This window comes from Phodopus roborovskii, unplaced genomic scaffold (assembly GCF_943737965.1).
Source record: "Phodopus roborovskii unplaced genomic scaffold, PHOROB, whole genome shotgun sequence".
NCBI lineage: Eukaryota > Metazoa > Chordata > Mammalia > Rodentia > Cricetidae > Phodopus > Phodopus roborovskii.
The window spans coordinates 22002751-22022299 of NW_026126416.1; the positions used below are offsets into that span (position 1 = coordinate 22002751).

The window sequence follows — 19549 nt, forward strand, 5'->3', positions numbered from 1 at the left end:
CTGAAGTTGCTCTCTGGGAAGTAAGCGGCAAATATTCCCTACAATTTCTAGTGTAATGTCTGCTTTAGTTTAGCGTCTTTGTAATATTTTAGTCTCACCGAAGGGTGTCAAGACGCACAGTTATTGCTCAGGGATTCCTGCGTCTTTCAGGGTGTGGCTTCCACTCCACACACAGGCCTGGGCTTGTACCTGTGAGTCCTGAAGTGCTCCTGAGCAGCTCTGGGCTATCCTGAGCAGAAAACCTGAGGGAAGACAGACCAGGGGAACCCCAGCTCGGCTGCTTCCTGTCTGTACTGGATGGCGACTACAGCAATGTAAACCTCAGTTTCCTGGCTACCCCCATGAGCAGGGAATCAGGTGCAGTGCACAGCAGTTTCTGCATTCTTTGGTTGGTCTATCACCTATTGTAGCTGCAAAAGTGGGAACAAGTCAGGTCCTATCCGGGTGGGGCATGGGGGCACTGAAACGCCTTATTAAACACACGCTGGGGAGGGGAGTACTTGGGAGAGACTTTTGAAGTGCCATGAGTTGCTACCCATTGGTAACTTCAGGACACTGGGGACTAGAGAGGGAGGACTGGGGTACCTCTGTCCACCTCTGCCGGCTCACCTCTGTGGCTGCCAGCCTTGTTTATTTTACAACGAACCAAATGAAACCCAGCAGGCAGACCATTGCTGGCTGGTCCACAGTGACTCGCAGTGCAGCTCCCCTTTCCAGCCAGAATTCACAGCGCTTGGTGGAGCAGATCTCTTTGATCAGCCGCCAGAGGACTCGCTGGTGGAGCTTGCTATCCTGCTTCTCCCGGGAGAACTCAGCCTGGTTGGCCGCCTGGGTAGCATTGATGCAGCTGGCCACCAGCATCTCCTTGGTCACATTGGCATCAGAGCAGCCTTCATAGTAGATCCCATCCGGGAACTGCCAGTAGTTGGTGGCATAGTACCTGTTGCCCTCTGTTCCGAAGTCGATGTCCAGCTTTCGGCCTTGCTTGATGAAAGTTCCTGGACGGTTCTCAGCCACACGGGCTTCGGTGATCTGGCCGCCGCTGCTGGGCAGGACCTTCCGGTTCCACTTGAACCTGTGCTTTATGCCCCTTGCCTTGACCGTGGAGAGGTGACTTGCAAGCAGCATGCAGAGGATGGCCAGTCCCCATGTACCCAGACGGTTCCTCATGGTGTGAGAATCTGTAACGGAAAGACTGGGTTGTCACCCTTCCCACAGGCCTTGGCCTCTCACCCTCCAAGAGGTGACAGATTTCAAAGGAAGCTTCAGCTCACAATGATGTCTCTCCCATGCACGGTCCTAGGGCTAAGGTCATTACCGGCTTTCTTTGTTTTGCATAGAGATTACTCCCCTTGGTCTGTGCTCTGCTATTTGGGAAAATGAGACCGCAAGGTGCCATTAGAAAGCTGTTGACCATGCATAGGAAAACTGATGCACAATGAAGGCAGCTTTCCCTTGTGTTGCCCAGGTCTTTCAAGCGAATACCCCCTGAGAGGTAAGAGTTGGAACCAAAGGGCCTGATCTAGGCTGTATTTTTGCTCTTCCTTATTTTCTATTGCCCCGAGTTGGCACTGTCCCAGACACAGTCCACTGTCCACTGTAAGAAACTTGCTGCTGATTCTTAAGAGGTCAGTGAGAGGAGGTGGTCATGATGGAGGGGGAAGGGAAGATGGGCATGCAGCCAGAGGTCCCCGTCTTCTGCATCACCATCAAACTGTGCTGTTGGTAGCTTTTCCAATCTCACCCTGGGGCCAATGTGTGCCCTCTGCTCATCCTAATAGCTTTTATTCATACACTTATTAAATGTTAGCTACTACTTCAAACCCTTCTGTGATATGATCTAATTCTCACAAGGATAAAGTACTTTTATTCAATTTTTTATAAGAATTTGTTCTGGGATTCAGACATATAAAGTAATTTTCCCTGAGCTGCACTGTAGTAGGTGGACAACTTGAATTCAATGGTGATTCCGAGAGCACATACCATTAACTGTCCCACAGCCCTTGGGGAAGTCAGGGGCCGGTGCTACTAATGGTTTGTGTCTCTGGGGGCATGATGGCTCCTAAGCCAACAGAAATCAGGGCTGTTGAAAGGTTTCAAGAGACATTAGAACAGTGGTTCTCAACCCTCTGGGCTCACATATCTTATATACTGCATATCATTTATTTACATTATATTTCATAACAGTAGCAACATTACAGTTATGAAGTCACAACAAAATTGCTTTATGGTTGGGGGTCACCGCAACACGAGGAACTGTATTGCAGGGTTGAGGCATTAGGAAGTTGGATAACGGCTGCATTGGAGGAAAGGGATGTTAGCAAGACTTGGGAGACTGCCAAGATTATCCCACGGTCCAAAGAGCTGCTGATCTCAGGGACTTTCCCACATCCTCATCATCACCAGTTGTACCAGCTGTGACATTTTGCTCCTGAAGCTAGCCACTGTGGAAATCCATCCTAAACCAACACCAGAGTGCCCTAGCACCAAGCCCTTTGCGTTGACCAGGGCCATAGGGAGATTCCTACAGCACAGTGGGGCAGGGCTGTCACTAGATGAAGACTTACTATGGGTCCCTGGAGTGCCATAGCAGACTTCCCCAGACAGGCCCCGTGCTCCTGTTACAGTGTTTGACTCTGGGGTGACACTGATGCTTATTTTACAAACAAAAACCAAAACAAGACCCAAGCCTATCCTAGCCTGAGAGCACACCCTGCAGCTTCTGGAGGATGCAGAGGGTCCTCACTGCCCCCCCCTTGTGGACACTGCCTGGCTCAGCCCTTGGGTGGGTAAAGTACCCAGCCCCCGGCACCTCCCATATCGACGGATCACAGTGAACGCAAACCAACTTTTCCCCAAAGAGGTCTAAGTATGAAGTAAATGCACATTGGTCTCCCCAAAAGGGGCATACCGCATGTTATCAGACCATGGGTCTTAAATAAGAGCAATATCATGGAAGATGTCTGAGTGAGTAAATATTTTTTTTTAAATGAAAGCACAGATTTCTTGAGAAAGGACTTAGTGTTCACAGATAAGGGTTTAAAAGCAGAAACGAAATTCCCGCCAGTTAGCCCTGAAGTAGCATTTCCCAGTAGCATCAGAGCATAGGAACGCAGGGGTAGCTGCTCCCAAAGCTTCCCTGCCTGGCACCCAGCGGCAGGAAGGGAAGTCACAAGCCACTGCTTAGGCTGGGAAACCCCTGCCACTTACCTCGATTCTCTGTTCCTGTGACCTCTGGAACCTGGAGCCTGCACTTCTCCGGAACACTTTCCCCAGGCCACCACTCAGCTATATAGGCGCTGTTGTTGGGCGGGGTAGGGGATGGCGGCAGCGGGGGGGGGGGGGGGGGTTGAGTGGGGGGAGCTCTACCGCCCTCCAAACAAGGCAGCCTTCCCTTCCCTGCGTGGCAGGACCAATCAAGGGCTCCCGGGTCACTCCTCCATCCTGGAAGCTCCTTACTCTTCACTGATGAAACCGCATGAAGATCTTGAAGTTAAAAAACGACCTGAGAACAGTATTCAGAACTACAGCTTGGGTGACTTCCACTGCCAGCAGGCAAGGGGGCTTAAGAAAGCCTCCCTGGACACATCTGTTGTCCTGCCCCTTCAGACAAGCTTCCAGCGGCAAGGGGCCTTTCAGGCAGCCTCTAAGGGAAGAGGAAATTAAGGACTGGCATTTGCCTGCCCCTAACGCCTTGTAGCTGGAGCCCATGAAAGTGGAAGAGTTACTAGGCTTCTAGTTAGGTGGGAAAGCAGGATGGAGTGAGTATAGAGACAAACTCGAGGACTTCCCAGAACTTTGGGCTGTTTGGGGTCCTTAGGGACATTTGAGGATCAAGGTTAGCCCCAAGGCCAATAGGTCACAGACCTGTGAAAACTGAGGAGGTAGAGCTAGATGGAGCAGAAACTAACCGTGCACTGAAAGTGTATTCCCTCAAGGGCCTTCACTACCTCAGATGCTCAGGTAGTGAGGAGGAGGGGCTAGAACATGCCTCCACCCAATGGTAGGAGGCTCTCAGGTACGGGTGACTGTCTCAAGGCCTTGAACATTGGGACTTAGCGGCGTGTTCCTGTTATGATCACTACGGAAAAGCAAAATTAAAAGTGAGTTCTGTAGGTGAGGATGGGTAAGATTGTCTGCAATGCGGTTTTCATGTGACCCCACTGCTGTTGGTGGCATCTCCAATTCTCAGCTCCGCAGCCAACTAAATTAAGCTGCATTTCCTATAGTAGTCAGCAGATGGCACCAGAAGAATGTACAAAGATTTTCAGCCTGGAGGCTAACTCATGCTGCTGCCCACCCCCAACTACTGTAGTTGAATTGAGATTTCCAGCTGAGCTCCTACCCCTTGCCTTTTAAATTTTTTTCATTTCCTCTTTTAAGAAATGTTTTCATTTCTTTGTAGACTTACAAACTTTCTGTGCATGTGAACACACATGACACAACACTCCCCCTTGTAATTCTAGTGAAGATTATTTGCAAAATGCAGAGAAACAAAAACAAACAACAACAAAACACTTCTAATATTTTACTACCCAAAGACAATTATCACTGAGTATATATATATATATAGTTTGCTGCAGAAGGACCCAGAATCTTCCAGTCTATCAACTCTGTTCTACAAGCCAGATGGGCCCAATGCCACTAGCCTGGTGGCAATGCAGCCTGTGTCTTCACCCCTCCATATTGATCCTGTGTACTGTCTCCGAATCTGCCCACCTCCCTCGGCTCTCTATTCCTTTTCTGAGTAGGGCTTTGGCCGAGTATGGTGGGAGGCAACATCCAAACTGAAGAGACTGCAGAGCCCTCTTGATAGTGAACAAAGGGCTGTTCTCAAAGGCACCAAGAAGTGTGGAGGACAGAACATGCTGGAAAAGAAGGAGGAGCTCTGAAGCAGCCAAGGAGACACATGTGAGCCAGCTGCGGAGCCGGCATAGCCAGCCCTGCCTACAGAGGGCCTTCTAGCCCGAAAGGATGGGAATGAACTGAGCCAGAGGGAGGGTCCTTTACAGGGGCAGAGACCAGGGCCAAGGGCAGTGTCTCCCCACCCTCACAGTGACGGGAAGGCTACCAGGGTGTAACGGGCCACCCGGCGTGTGGGTGTTCCGGGACCCTGGGGTCTAGGACACATATCTTGTGAATGTACAAATATCCTAAATGTAAGTGTGTCGAGAAGAAGTAACAGGGGAAAAGGGGGAACTGTTGTATGCACGAATGGGTCTTTATTTGATAAATTCTTCAATTTGATTAGCTCTTGGATGAGTTAAGTACACTTAAAAGTAAATACAGTGCCCATCATGATGCAACCTCCAATGTGAAATAAACTCTACTTCCAAAGGCAGAAGATCATTCTCAGCATTCATGCCAAGGAAGAGAATAGAATGGATTAGGGGAGCCAGGAAGGGTTAGCAACCAGGAAGAAAAGCAGAGAGTGAGGGACACACAGACACACAGACACACACACAGACACACACACACAGACACACACACACAGACACACACACACACAGACACACACACACAGACACACACACAGACACACACACAGACACACACAGATAGACACACAGATACACACACACACACACACACACACACACACACACACACACAGAGCTCCTAGCCTCGAGATGAGGTAGGGCCATGAAGAGACCGTTAAGAGACCGTGAAGGATGACTCCCAGGAGTGGACTTCGTGCCCTTGTAGAGAGGCTGAGAAGCCCCTCATTGCTGTGCCATGGGAAACAAGCAAAAGACAGTGTCTATGAAACAGGGAGCAGATCTTACCTTCACCTAGAACTTCCTTGTTGTGATTAATTTTGATCGTCAAATTGATGGGATTGGAGAAGTCACCTCTGGGGTGTCTCTGAGAGTGTTTGCAATACTGGTCAGATTCCCAGGGCTCTGACCTACTGACAGGATTCAACCTTCGGTGGACTGTCAGAAGGTGGAATGGTACAAGGCAGGCTTGGTTGGAAGAGAAATCCTGGACAGCTTCATCTTGCATTGGCCACTACTTCCTGCTTGGCCCTCTTCTCTGTTCCTGTCTAAGGTGAGGCGAGGACTCAGCATCAGAGAATGGAGCTATGGTATAGCAAGTTCCTCAGACTGAAGCTTCCCCTCCCAGGAGGAGAGGAAAGCTGGTTAAGACTTGGGAGCTAAGCTGGATGTGGTGGTGCATGCCTTTAACCTCAGCCCTTGGTAGGCAGAAGCAGTCAGATCTCTGTGAGTTCGAGGCCAGCCTGGTCTGCAAAGTGAGTTCCAGAATTGTCAGAGTTATACAGAGAAACAGTCTTGAAAAACAAAACAAAACAAACAAACAAAAAGGCTCGGGAACAAAACAAAGCTTCCAAGTTTCAGAAAGCTGAAACCTAAAGGATTCACAAGCCTCTCCCCTCCCACCCACGAGAATATATGATTGGCGGGGGACAAGTTACCAGAGGAGCCACCAGCTTTACTTGTGCAGGGACTCCAGGGATGCAACTGATCGTCACCGAAGCTTCGTGGTGATGCAGCAGCAGCTTCCTTTCAGTCAGTCATGTGTGCTCCCTACTCACATTCCTGGAAGTCGCAATAAACTCTCTGGTGCACTGAGCTAGACTTGAGTGGAGGTGTTTCTTGACTCTGTCATCCGGGACCTCTGTGTTACGGTAGACATTGGTTTGTGCCATCTGGGGAAAAGTCACACAGCACAATTGGCACATGAACAGGGACTGAGAGAACCGCAGGTGAGTAGAGGGCGAGTGACTTGGTGAAGCCAAGAAGGGGTCGAAGCATGCCCCAAACTCAGATTTTCTCACCCGGAGTGTGGCAGGAGTTTGGCAGACCCCGGCAGATAGACTTCCCCAAGTGCAGATGTGCCCAGATACACATAGCAATTGGTAAGCTCATACGTCTCCAAGGCTACAGGGACTGCCTGGTCAGATAAGAAGTCCTTATAGGGGCTGGCCTTACAAGGGCTGGGCTTCCTATATGACCCTATAAATTCCTTCTCCTGTCTCTTGTTACTCCCGGGTATGCAAATGAAGTGCCCTCCATGTTCTTGCCCCAGCCAATAACACCACATGAATTCAACCAGCGGTTCTTCTTAGGGTATAAATGTCCCTTGCCTCCTCCAAATAAATGAGCTATCTTCTGACACAGTCTCCTGGGCCTTCTTTCCGGTGCTGCTGGGATCCACTTTTGGTCCTGCCTATGCTAAGTTTCTCTAGTCTGACCATGCCAGGCAGTTGAAGCAGGGCTCAAGCCAGGCAGCCCTGCACTGGTAAGGAGCAGCTGCGTGGCCTTTGCACTGGGGAAGAGTGGCTATATGGTTCTGCACTGGAGAGGGGTGGCTATATGGCTGTCCCTGCATTGGGGAGAGGGGGCTGCATGGCCCCTGCGTGGGAAGGAGTGGTTGCATGATCCTGCTTTGTATACTGACATACGCGGCCAATCTGTGTGAGATGAGCAACTGTGTAGCGGGCAGTTCCCCCTGGCTCTTTGTCCCGTGCGGTATGAGGTGATGTGCCTATGTGCCTCCTTGAGGTGATGATGGTCGCATGCTCTTTGAGATGAGTGAGAGGACATGCAAGCAAGGCTAAGGCTGTCAGAGAATGGGTGTCCCTGGGGAATCTTAGGGTAGCCGTCTTCTCTATGATAAGGAGTGCTGTGTTTCCTTGATGAGCTACCACGTGAATGTGGGGGTGCCCCTTGAACCTCTGGTGAATAGAAGGTGCATTGCAATCCCTGAAGTATCATATTTGGGATTGAAAGCAGGCAGTGGCACCAGTTGCATGGCTTGTGTTGTGGGTAAATGAGTCATGTAAATAAGTCTCAGCTGTTTTTCCAGAAAAGAACACGTCTGTGTAAGGGGGGGGGTTTACAATGGGGAAATATGTATGGCTGTGCCTACACATTCGCCTCCAATTTGTCAGGGAAAGTAGAAGAAGGGAGGAGATGGAGACGCTGGCTTGCTGTTTCTTATAGCTAGCAAGATGCAATGGCAAGAGAATGCAAATTAGATATGTGCTGAGGAGCTCTTCCTGAGATCCAAAAGCTTGGAGCCTGTGAGAAAAGCTGGATAACAAGGAGGAAAAGAATGAGCTGAAGATGATTAAAGATACCTTTTGGGATTGACCTTTGGCACAAAGGAAGGGGGATATTCACTCCAGCATGTAGGTGGAACTTTAATAATGACCCGGTACCAAATACTATGTAATCAGGGAATACTCAACATCTGAACTGCTTGGGATGGAGGAACTTTTAAACACGCCCTGAAAGCATCACACCTTGGTCTGTGAGGCCAGGGGATGTGGGGATGAATGGGACCACTGAGTGCCCTGGAAACAGGAGAAGGGGCTAACACGACTGTTCAGCCCTCCACGAGAGAAAGGCTGCATAGCATGGAACAATACAAGGGGCACCATGATCCAATGGACTGGCTCCTGTGAGCAACTGGGGACACTTACGTATTGCCTAATGAGGTCCCCACAAATGTAAGGGACTGACAGACAATGCAAGAAAGACAAGCATTATTGGGGAACCGAGTATGAGAGTGTGGTGGTTCACCACGCTGGTTAGGGCTGGATTCGCAAGGGAGTTAAGAGAGACACCGATTCAGCAGGGACCTGGGGAATGGTATGCGCCTTCAAGTGGCTTTGCTGAGACCCATGGTGGAGTGTGATCATTATAAGGGAGGAGAAGCTCAGTGAATCCGAATGATTTAGAACAGCTCGCAAATAGATTCATTAACTGAACTCAAGAGGGGACGAGAGAAGGGCAAAACAGAAAGGGGGTCTGTCAGGGTCACTCAGAGGCAAATGTGCTGAGAATCATGCGAAGCTGGAGTTTTTAGAGGAAATTAACAGTCAGATGCTGAGCTGAAAGCATGTGGAAGGCTCTAAAGCCCGAGAAGCAGTTCACAGAATGCATAGGCAATAAAACAATGCAGACGAAAAGGCTTGGGCAGGGGGTGAGTGGTTCTCTCCCCTGACTATGCAGTCTCTCCCTGTCTGCCCGGTTCAGCTATCCAGTTGCCCAGTTCTTGACAGCCTTGTGTGGCCAAAAGAAAAGACTTTAGTGCTGGCCTGCAGCATGTTAGAACCAAGGGCTCCACTCCAGAGGCAGGCATGGTGGCTAGAGTGAAAACCCTCGGACTGAGCTGAACTGAGCTCTGCAGAGACCACCAACAGCAGCAGGGTCACAGAACGAGGAGTCAGGTGGCTCATGGAAGGCGGCTGATATGGAGAGCTCGAAAAGTACTGGTTTCCATTCATGCTGCCATATCCAAGGCTGTCTTTTAGACAAAGCAACCGACAGACACGATGAGAACATGTCGTACTGGACCTTGCTAGCATTTCTTTCTCAGCATCTCCATAGCTAAGGATGGATGGATGGCGGCCTTTAGAGATCTTGCCCATCCCCCACAAGAAGATTTCACTGTATAATAAAAAACGGTTTATGCCTTACAGATTTCTTTTCTTTTTTTAATTTTTATTTTGAGATAAGGTCATACCATATAGCTTTGGCTGGGTTGGAACTCACTATGTAGACCAAGTTGGCCTGCCTCCTGAGTGCTGGGACTAAAGGCATGCCACCATGACTGGAAATTCTACAGAGTTTTAAAAGCATCTGGAAGAACAGGAAGAGAAGAAGTTAAAGAGTTTAAATGAGGACACTGTGTGAGTAGGAAAAGGACATTCCTACGAGTTGTTGGCCAGGGAGACCCTCAAGCTCTTATAAATCATAAAAGCCATTTCCACTGCTGTTGGTTACCTGCCAGAACTAGATGGTAAGCACCTATTGCTGCAGACATTGCACACTTTGCATTCGGGACATGGGAAAATCAAGATGGGTATGAACTGGAAGTTCCCTCCAAGCTGACTGGCTTTGTTAGTGCCAAAAACTCCCATGTGGGCTGCTGGGGGAAAACTGTCACCAACTGTCCTGGGTGGCTATACAGCCTTTAGGTATGCAATTACCACATACATGCCAGGAAAGATATGCTCCCTCGTACAACTGTGGCACAGCTGTTAGGGCATAACCAACTGTTTTCCAATTGGATTTTCAGGCCCAGTCCACAATATGGGTCATGCAGCTGCCTTAGTCCCCCACACTCCTGTAGGCAACCCTATTACACACTCCTCTAGCAACCTCAGTAAATTCACTGGCTCACTAAGCTAGACCTGAATGGAATACTTTCTTTAATCTGTCAGTGTGGTCTTTTGGGTGGTGAATGAGCTATTTGTTCACATCTCCCCAGGAAAAGTCACACAACAGGGGCCAGTAAATAAATCATGGATGGCATCCTCTCAAACTATGAGCAAAATAAATCCTTTCCCCTTATCTGTGTCAGGTATTTGGTCTTAGTGACAATAAAGTGACTAATACACTCCCACCTACATCGTATGAGAGATAAACCTGTGCTGTTTATAAGCATAAAGACCCTGGTACTTTGTCTTGGAAGCATTGTGATACACCACAAGAAGTACAAGGCTGCTACACCTCACCAGGAAGGAGCAGGTGCTTGTGAGGTAGACTTTGGTTATAGAGAAAACAGTAGAGACTTGGAAAGGAGGACCAGAGTGGCTATTGTGTTTTCAGATGACCTCGGGACTGTCTGGAAATGAGTGGACCAGGAAAGGGTGGAGATTCCCAGCTGATGGTTGAAAGACTGGAGGAGGGACAGACAAGGCCATGCTCCTCCATCAGTTTAGAGTTCCTTGTTCTATGTTTCTCACTGTCTCTGATAATTTGAAAGCACGAGTAAGCGAGACTTGAACTTGAGCTTCTCTGGACTCAGACCTCTTGAGTCATGGGCTGACTACTTGATCTGCAGTTTATGCTGAATGAAATGAGGATATGACTGCTCCTAGGTGTGGATGAAGAGAAGATTTTTTATTGTAGACACAAGGGAGAGCACAGCCAGAGGCATCTGGAAGACTGAACATGGCCAGCAGAATAGACCAGGCCATGGCGGGTGGGGAGAGGGAGCCAGAGAGGAAGAAAGCAGAGAGGGAGCCAAGCAAGTGTACCAAGAAAGAGAGAAGAACAAGAGAACGAGGACAAAGAGGCCAAGAGAACTTGTGGCCAGAATGGCCGGATTATATAGGAAAGAGAAGCAGGGGCAAGTGAGGTTTAAGGTAGGAGGCAGGGTGAGCTGAGCAGGACCAGGACTCCGTAATAGCTACTTGTGATGTTGAGAGATTCTGGTCAGCACTGTCATCATCCTGGGTGGTCTTTTCTCTCAGGGAGATCCTCAGGTGTCTGCCATGAGCTCTGCCTATAGCCACTACAGTTATCATATTAGAGGAGAGTATGGAAAGAACCCTATGCCTTACACAGACACTGCTGTGACTTCTGGGCATCTCCGGGGGAGGCCACAGTTAACAATGACAATTGGGTTCTATCCTCATGGCACTACAATGAAGGCTTATCAAATGCTATAGGGCACATACATTTGGGAGGACAGAGTTCCATACACACCCTTCCCCTGAAATAGTATAAAGCATTCTAAGTTTACAATGGCTGCTTTGACTACACAGGCATGTGTTAACATGTTAATTGTTGACCTATCAGAAGCACTAATGAAGTATTAAGGGCTGTAAAAACAATTGGCAAAGAATAGAGAGGTTGGTGCCAGAGACAGGATCTGTGATAACCCTTGGTCTCAAATCAAAGCTCTCTATGCAAGTTAGTTTTGGTGAAGAAAGCAATTACCAAGCTGCAGGGCCAGACAAGAAATGCCAAGGAGGTCACTTCTCGGGACTAGATCTGGCAAGAAATAGGAATTAGGGACTCAGTATTTCAAGTGCTCTTATTAAAGTATAACATACAGAAAGTGTACACACACAAATATAAAATTCAGTCATTTTTAATAAACACTATACCTCTAGCTATATATGCAATAGATTATTCCTAGCACTCAGGGCTTGGGTGTTACCCAATGTCTTGACTTCTAATATCAAGTTGTCTTTCATATGGAATATGGATGAAATTGCATGGTAGTCTCTCCTTTATGGCTGGGTTCTTTTGACACCATGTGTGTGAGTTTCACCAGCATTATTATCTGAGGGACATGATCTTTTGATTCTCACTGCTGGTACTTGGTTATATAAACAGAACACGATATACTTGTCTGTGAATGAATCTATTACTATTAAAATTCTGTTGTAGGTCTTGGTAAACATAGATCCCATTTCTGTTGTGCAAATACTCAGGAGTGGAATTCTGGGCACTGGTGAGGCATCTGGTATACCCTTACAGTGACACCCACTTCCAAAATGGACATCCTCAATTTAAAAGATTGGCTAAATCCTCATTTCCCTCTAACCATCCCAGGAAAAAAATGTCAGATTTTTGCATCTGGATAATAACCAACAGTCCATGGAATTGACAAGCAGGTGTGAGGGTACACAGGGGAGGGACACCAGGTATGAAAGGAAGTCAGTGCAGGAAAGGCCAAATCATCCCAGACATGAGTCAGACAGGACAACACATTCTTAAGAGATTCGGCAAGGGCAGAGGAGAGGCAGCAGGTGAAGATGAGCGAGGAGGGATGAAACGTGGGCTTCTGAGATGCTGAGCCCCATGTGAAGCCTCCTCTTGCAATACCTGGCATTCACATGACCCAGGCTTTCGAAACATCTTAGCATGTGACAAGGGCACACCCTCACCACCTGCATAATTTCCTTGGAGGTAGAAAAGCAACATCTGGGCAGAATAAGAAACCAGGAGGGAAAAACACCAAGTTTCCACCAGGTGGAAGAGAGCTGTGGGGTGGGAATAGTCTCTACAAGGGCCACTTGGAATGAGTAGAGAAGGTAGTGTTGGACTTGTCTGGGGCCTGAAGCAACCCCTACAGCCCCAGAACACGCAGCATCCATTCTTTCATGGCCCAGAGCTCACCCCCAGAAAATCTTAGCTTGACTCTGAATGAACTTTTGGTCCATGCACATTCAAGAACCTTGTCCTATTTTTACTTTCTTCATGATCCCCGTTTTCAGTTATGAATCCTTAAAGGGGTCATTATTCAGTTTAGTAAGCTGGTGTGTAGAGAAAGGGTCTTCAGATTGGATTGTGAGAATAGACCAGTGTTCATGGTCTTTTTTTTTTTTTTTTTTTTTTTTAACTGAGTTCTCTGGTCCATGAGTCCACAATGGGCCACAGCAGGTGACACACAGCAGAGGGCCTGGAGGCTAAGGAATCTTCCACGTAGTTTTCCTTCTGCAGTGAAGTTGGGGCCTTGGAAAGGCTTCATAATGAGCTTTATTGTGAAGCTGAATGGATGGCTCTAGCATGTAAAGACACATCCCTTGCCTGAATGGTGTTGTTAAAGTGGGTGGCAGGCATGCCCACAGGGTGGGCTTTGCGTCATGAAGGCAGACGACCTTGCCAGCTTTCCACACTCCCAGTGAATTACAGCCCACATTCACTTCTCAATGTCAACTCATAATTAGTCTAGCTTCATGCCAGGACTGTTGGCCACATTATCTATGTGGGAGGGACACTATCTGGCTTAGAGTTTTTGCGTCTTCACAGACATCAGCCAAACTAAACAGATTTGGTCGAATGTAAGGAATAAGTTTTTCCACCCGCTGCTGGTCTTGTCCCGCCACCGCGCCAGCCCCAATTAACACACCGAGACTCTGTATTTGATATAATGTTGGCCAGGTATTTCCACGTGGTCTTTTCTTACCGGGGAGAGGCGGCTGGAGGTTCTGCTCTCCCCAGACTCTCCATCTTGCTTCTCCTTACTATTTCCTCTTTCCTCCTTGTCTCCTAGTCCCTCCTATCTTCCTTTCCTATTGGCCAACAGTGCTTTATTCATTAGCCAGTATGAGAAACATATTTACAGAATGACATCTCCCATCAGTTGAACATGAAACTTTTCACTTGGTGGCAGACCTCATGGTGCAGTGGTTGAGCTATATACAGAACGAAAATATTTCTGTTTGTTCTGCACTGGGCACAAGCACCAGTGCAGGGCACCTTGGTGATCCTAAAGCAAATGCTGAGCAGTGACATCCATCTGTGCAAGGGCGCAGAGGATACCAGATCCAAGTAGAGACCTTGGAGAGAGCCCAGAAGGCCCACACTGTTTTGAGGATGTCTTACAACTTTGTACAGAATGACAGGTACATTACTAGGATGCTTACAGAGATGGTGTCAACTGAATTGTGTCCTCACAGAACAGATAGGTTGAGATTGTAACCTAGTGCTTCAGAATGTGACTGTATTTGGAGACCAGGTTTGTAAAGGGGAGATTATGTGGTTAGGATGAGGTCATATGTATGAGCCATAATCCAAACACAGAGCAAGTCCTTATAAGGACAGGTGACTATGACACAGACATGCACAGAGGGAAGCCTTTTGCAGGGAGAAGGTGGCCTCTGTACCAGATTCCTGAGCACTAATGACATAGAGTACTTTTGGGACAACTAATGCTGTGCCTCTGGGCAAGTGACAGAAGAGTGTCTCTGGGTGTCAGCTTTTTAAATTGGAGACTATTCTGAGGACCTGATAAGGCCATATGTGACAAGAGCAAAGCACAGAGACTAGGCAGGACCCATGAAGGCAGTGGGCCAGGATGGTGTGTACTCTGAGGGGATTAGAAGTAATAATCACTAGTCTTCTCCCCTCTGTTCACTGAAAAAAAAAGCAAAATAGACAACCACGCAGAGCTCTCCTGAGAAACAGAGCCCAAAGTATTACCACGTATAGAAAAACACATGTATGATATGTAATATATATGTCTGAGAGGTTCATTATGAGGAACTGGCTCACATAATGGCAGAGGCTAAGAATTCCATGATCTGCTCTCTTCTAGATGAAAGCCTGGGTGTAAACCAGCAGTACCGGTGTAAACCCCAGGCACAGGGCTCAGGAGGTGAACACTCCAGCTGAGGTAGGCCAGTAGGAAGCGAATTGGGCAAATTCCTCCTGCTTCCCACCCTTTTGTTTTAGTCAGATCCCCTGGGGGATTTCATTCTGCCCAAACACAGTGGCAAGGACACTCCTTCACATAGCCTATTGATCTAAATGCTAATTTCATCGGCAAACACTCCAATAGACACTCTCAGATTAATGCTTTATCGGAACCCTTTGATGTATAAAACAATCATATTGTATTTTTTGGAAATATGAAAAATTAAAATAAAAATCACCATCCAGCAGTAACTGAAAGATCAGTATCGGATCAGGGCCCCCAAGACCAAGTTCTCAGCCCAAAGATTTATTTGTTCCAGAGGGACAGAGGGCAGGGAATAAGAGACAAGAAGAGGAGATAGAGGATGAGGGAAAAGGGGAAGGGAACAAGGGAAAGGTGGCAGGGATATTTGTCCTGGAGGACAAAGGATTGCCTCTGGATAGAGAGGAGACAGACAGGGCTCAAAGGCAAATGGCAGTTTATAAATGTAAAGGTGGAAACACCCTGTTAGGATGAGATGTTTAATTTTAATTGGGCATGTTAATTAGGTGAGTCAAAGAGGATTTGATTGCTAGACTTCAATACTTTGATAGCTGGGACTTTGTAGTCAGCCTCATGAGGAGGAATTGGCCAAATGAGGAACTAGACCTTGGTGGCTAGCTTGAGCAATATATACTAACAGCTTTTAGCAAGGCAGAGGGAATGGGAGAGAAGGGCAAGGCCTGCCAGAACCATGGCCACCACACTTGAGCTGGCCAGAGTCCCTTCAGTAACCACCACTGATATATCATTTTTAGTACTTTCCATGTGTATTTAATTTCTTTGTCTCCTAAAAATACATATATACCTACAGATTTGTACTATGATTTTTATAAAATAATATACAAATTTAAAGAGTTTTATAAGTATAAAAACTATATTCCACATATTATATATATATAGTTCCTTTTTTGTAGGAAACAAATGGGATATTTATGTATGTATGTATGTATTTATTTATTTATTAACTAAAAAGCAATACTGAGAAGACAGGGTAAGAAAGTAAACATAAACACAAGTTCTACCCTAGCCCTATTAACTCAAAGTAGCATAACCAGATGGACTTGTTGCCCAGACCACCTGGGCAACGAGGATGTAGCAACAACATCTCAAGTCTGGACTCCTGTTCATCTTTGTCCTCCTCTCCTCTTACCTTTGGTGGACCCAGAATGAGCACCAGTCAACACTGACGGGGGCTGGCGGTTGCATCAAATCTTGAGCATTAGTTCCTCCTTGGCAACCTGAGCCTCTTTGTATGTTTCATACTCAGCTAGAGTGCATCCAAGTATCCTGTACACCTGTCTGAGTTAAGGTGGATGGTTTTTATTTCCCCATATCTGGTGAATTTGTCACGGATATCTTCTTCAGTGGCTCCTTTATGGACTCCAGTGACAAAGAAAATCCAACCTTCAACAGAGGGTTGTGGTCCAGGTTCATCACCATTCTGCTTCACACTGTCACAATCCTCTCACACACGCATGCTTTCGACCTCTCTTTGGAGCCAAAGCTGCTATCCAGCTCTTTCTTCACTTTTTCTTTTAGTTTGTGGACTTCCTTGAAGTAACAAGTGTTTTTGGAAGCACAGTTTTTAGTTGCTGTGAAACATTCTATTGCACGAGTATATTGTATATGTATTTTAAAACTTAAATTGTGCTCCACTGCAATGTTAAAATCAAGTTGGTCTGAGGGTCAGAGTTCAGAATCAAGTGCTATCATATTCTCCAGTGGGATCAAGTATACTCTGGTTGTCTGATCAGTGGGCTCCTAACAATCTGAGACATGTTGTCATGGTTTATATTCTATGAAAGACTCATGTGTTGGAAGCTTGGTCCCTATCCAGTAGATGTAACCATTGAGAGATGACTGAGTTGTGTCAACACCAACCTTATTAATGGGTTAACCCTTTAATAAGTTCACACTGAAAGGGCTATTAGGAGGTAGGGCTTCTTTGGAGAAGGCAGGCTTCTGGGATGCCTTTGGAGGGCTAATTTATTCCTGGCCCCTTCCTGCCCCTGTCTCTCTCTGCTTTCTAACCATGAGGTGAGCAGCCAGCCCCACTACATCCTTCCCACCATAATCTTTGCCATCGGACACCCACAACCCACAACAGTGGTACCAAGTGACCATGAACTGAAACATCAGAAACTGTGGTCAAAGCCAAGTTTTCCTCCGTTAAACTGTCATCAGGTATTGATGGCAGTGGTGGAAAGTATAATTAACATGGATGCTAAGAAATTTCTGTAGCACTGGCCGCTTCTAGGGGGTCACCAAGAAAGTCCCTGGAGGAGAGACTCTCAAGGGTGATTGAACTGGCCAGAAGTTACCAATGTGACAATCTACTAATTTCTATGTATGAGAGGTGCCTTCTGTGAACATAAGACAATTATTTCATCCAAAGGAAAACTTAAAATTCTTTTCATGATTTGGGGCATTTGTCAGAGTAATGTAGAAATCCATCACATGATTGTAAAAATCCTTCACTTTCTTTACCATGGATGCTTTAGGACAGGGTTGCCTATGTATGGTATTAGCAGGGCTGAGAGAAGGAATTTAAAGGGAGGCCCTCAGCCTGTGCCCACCCCTCTTCTCTCTACCTTAATGAGTAAGGGTCTGGAGTTCATAGTCCCGCCTCAATGATTCCACCAAATGTCTGTCTGCCGCTAGAGAAGTATAAATGACTCCAACGTCCACATCCTTGTTTTTCACTTCTGGTCTTCAGATCAGCAGTAGAAAATCATCCAGGAGCTTGCAGACCCCTCAGACTCTGGAATTACACAGCCTGCCATGGCCTGCAGTCTCGGGGCCTGCATTCAACTAGCCTGGAAGTGACTGAGACTCATGCGTGAGGAGCTTTTATGGGTGTGATAGCTCCCACCCTGATTTAGCTGAACATCTCACTAACGGCAGACCTCAGGACTGGGGCTGAGCTTCATGGAGTCCACACAGAGGGACTTACCCATCCCTTTTCACACTCCATTTGTCATGCCCAGTTCTCTCCTAAGAGTATTTCCAGGCAGACACCTGGTCTCTGGTGCTATATGTCAGAGCTGGGTGGCCTTCCATTTCTTGATCTTCCAGAGGGCAGTAGATTTCTCGGCATAATGTCTGCATCAGCAACATCTTATCACCTGAGAATTTGTTAGAAATGTAAATTTCCAGGCTCCACCCCATTCTCAGGAATCAGCAACCCCAATGGGTGGGACCCATCACCGTGTAACAAGTTTTCCAAAGGTTGCAGATTCAATTATCAGTGTGGGAACTCACAAGGCCTTGTGCTAGAGTGGCCCATGGGTCCAGCACAGCATCATCTAGGAACTTTTTCTAAGATCCAGGAGTTGGGACTGGCAGATTCCTATGTACATTCAAGTTCAAGGAGCCAAGTTCCATGTCAAGAGGCATCCAACAAAACACGTGGGCCAGCCTATAGTTTCCCTGGCGAATGTGGGTAGGACTCATAGGTGAAGGCAAAGGATGGGAACAGGCTAGTGTAGCCAAATTCCATTGTCAGGTAGAGTTCTGTGGGGCCAGAGAGGTCACCTGGCTTAAGTGGAAATGAATCAGAATGTTTGGGTCAGCTGGCCAGGTCAGGCCAGAGGTCTAGAAAAGCTGGGGCTCTGGATTAAGGATCCTACTGGAGTAGACAGTAGTACACATCTATTTCCCTCCAGAGGCAGAGGACACTTTGAAGTCCTTAAAAGAGAAGGGGGTGGAGGGAAGATAAAGGCAGCATCTGGCAGTTCTCTAGAACCATCTGTAGGGGTCTGACACACAGAGGTAGATTTAAGGCATTAAGTTCTTTTTATTTTTTGAACTCTATCTCTAGTGTCGTTCTATGAGGGTGTGTTCATGTTTGATTGCATGTGGAGGCTGAAGGTCAAGCTTGAGTGTCATTCTTTATGAGCCATTCACTTTATTTTTGTGACATGTTCTCTCATGGACCTGGGACTCCCGGAGTAGGCGAGGCTGGCTACCTCCCCAGCACTGCATTACATGTGAATGCCATCACGCCTGGCTTTTTAATGTGGGTTCTGGGCATTGAACTCAGTCCCTCATATTTGCACAGCAAACACTGAGTTGTTGTCCCGGCATTAGTTGCTTTTTAGGTAAAAATTCTTCATGCAGAGCTTGTGAAAGGCAGGACCAGGTGGTGAGGACCCCAGCCACTCTCTGGACTGGTCTTATCCTTTAGTGGGCCAGCTGAGGATAATGGAGTTTATGTCTAAGTAGGAAACTGCCCAAAAGGCAGGGTGAAAATGGTCGTAAGAACTTTTATTAAGGATTGACTCTGAGGTGCATTTTCAGTTAAGCCGTGCTAGAGAGTTTGTTTGTTTGTTTTTTTTTAGTTTTGTGAATGATGTCTCAAGGTGTTACCCTTTCATCTTAGGTACAACACTCTGATTACTGCAGGAGACAGGTATCAGCATCGGGTTTCCCTGATGCCTCAGCATCTTCTACAAACAAGAAGGTACCCTGTCCAAGGCAACAAGTGCACCATATGATAAGTTGCCGCCTGATGCTGTTGATCATCTTTCAGCACTGAACCACACCCACAAGCCCAACCCACCCCACCTTCTGTGGACTCCTCCCTGACCTCAAGTTAAAG

At 47.2% G+C, this 19549-nt stretch overlaps 1 protein-coding gene across 1 annotated transcript; it reads right to left on the minus strand.

Moving 5' to 3' along the window:
* Nucleotides 1-630: 630 nt before the first annotated feature.
* Nucleotides 631-3299, minus strand: Prnd (prion like protein doppel). Its single transcript, XM_051183126.1, has 2 exons — nt 3211-3299; nt 631-1181 (listed from the first exon to the last, which is right to left on the minus strand). The coding sequence occupies exon 2, from the start codon at nt 1168-1170 to the stop codon at nt 631-633; it is 540 nt and encodes a 179-aa protein (XP_051039083.1). The 5' UTR covers nt 1171-1181; nt 3211-3299.
* Between the last annotated feature and the right edge of the window lie 16250 nt (nt 3300-19549).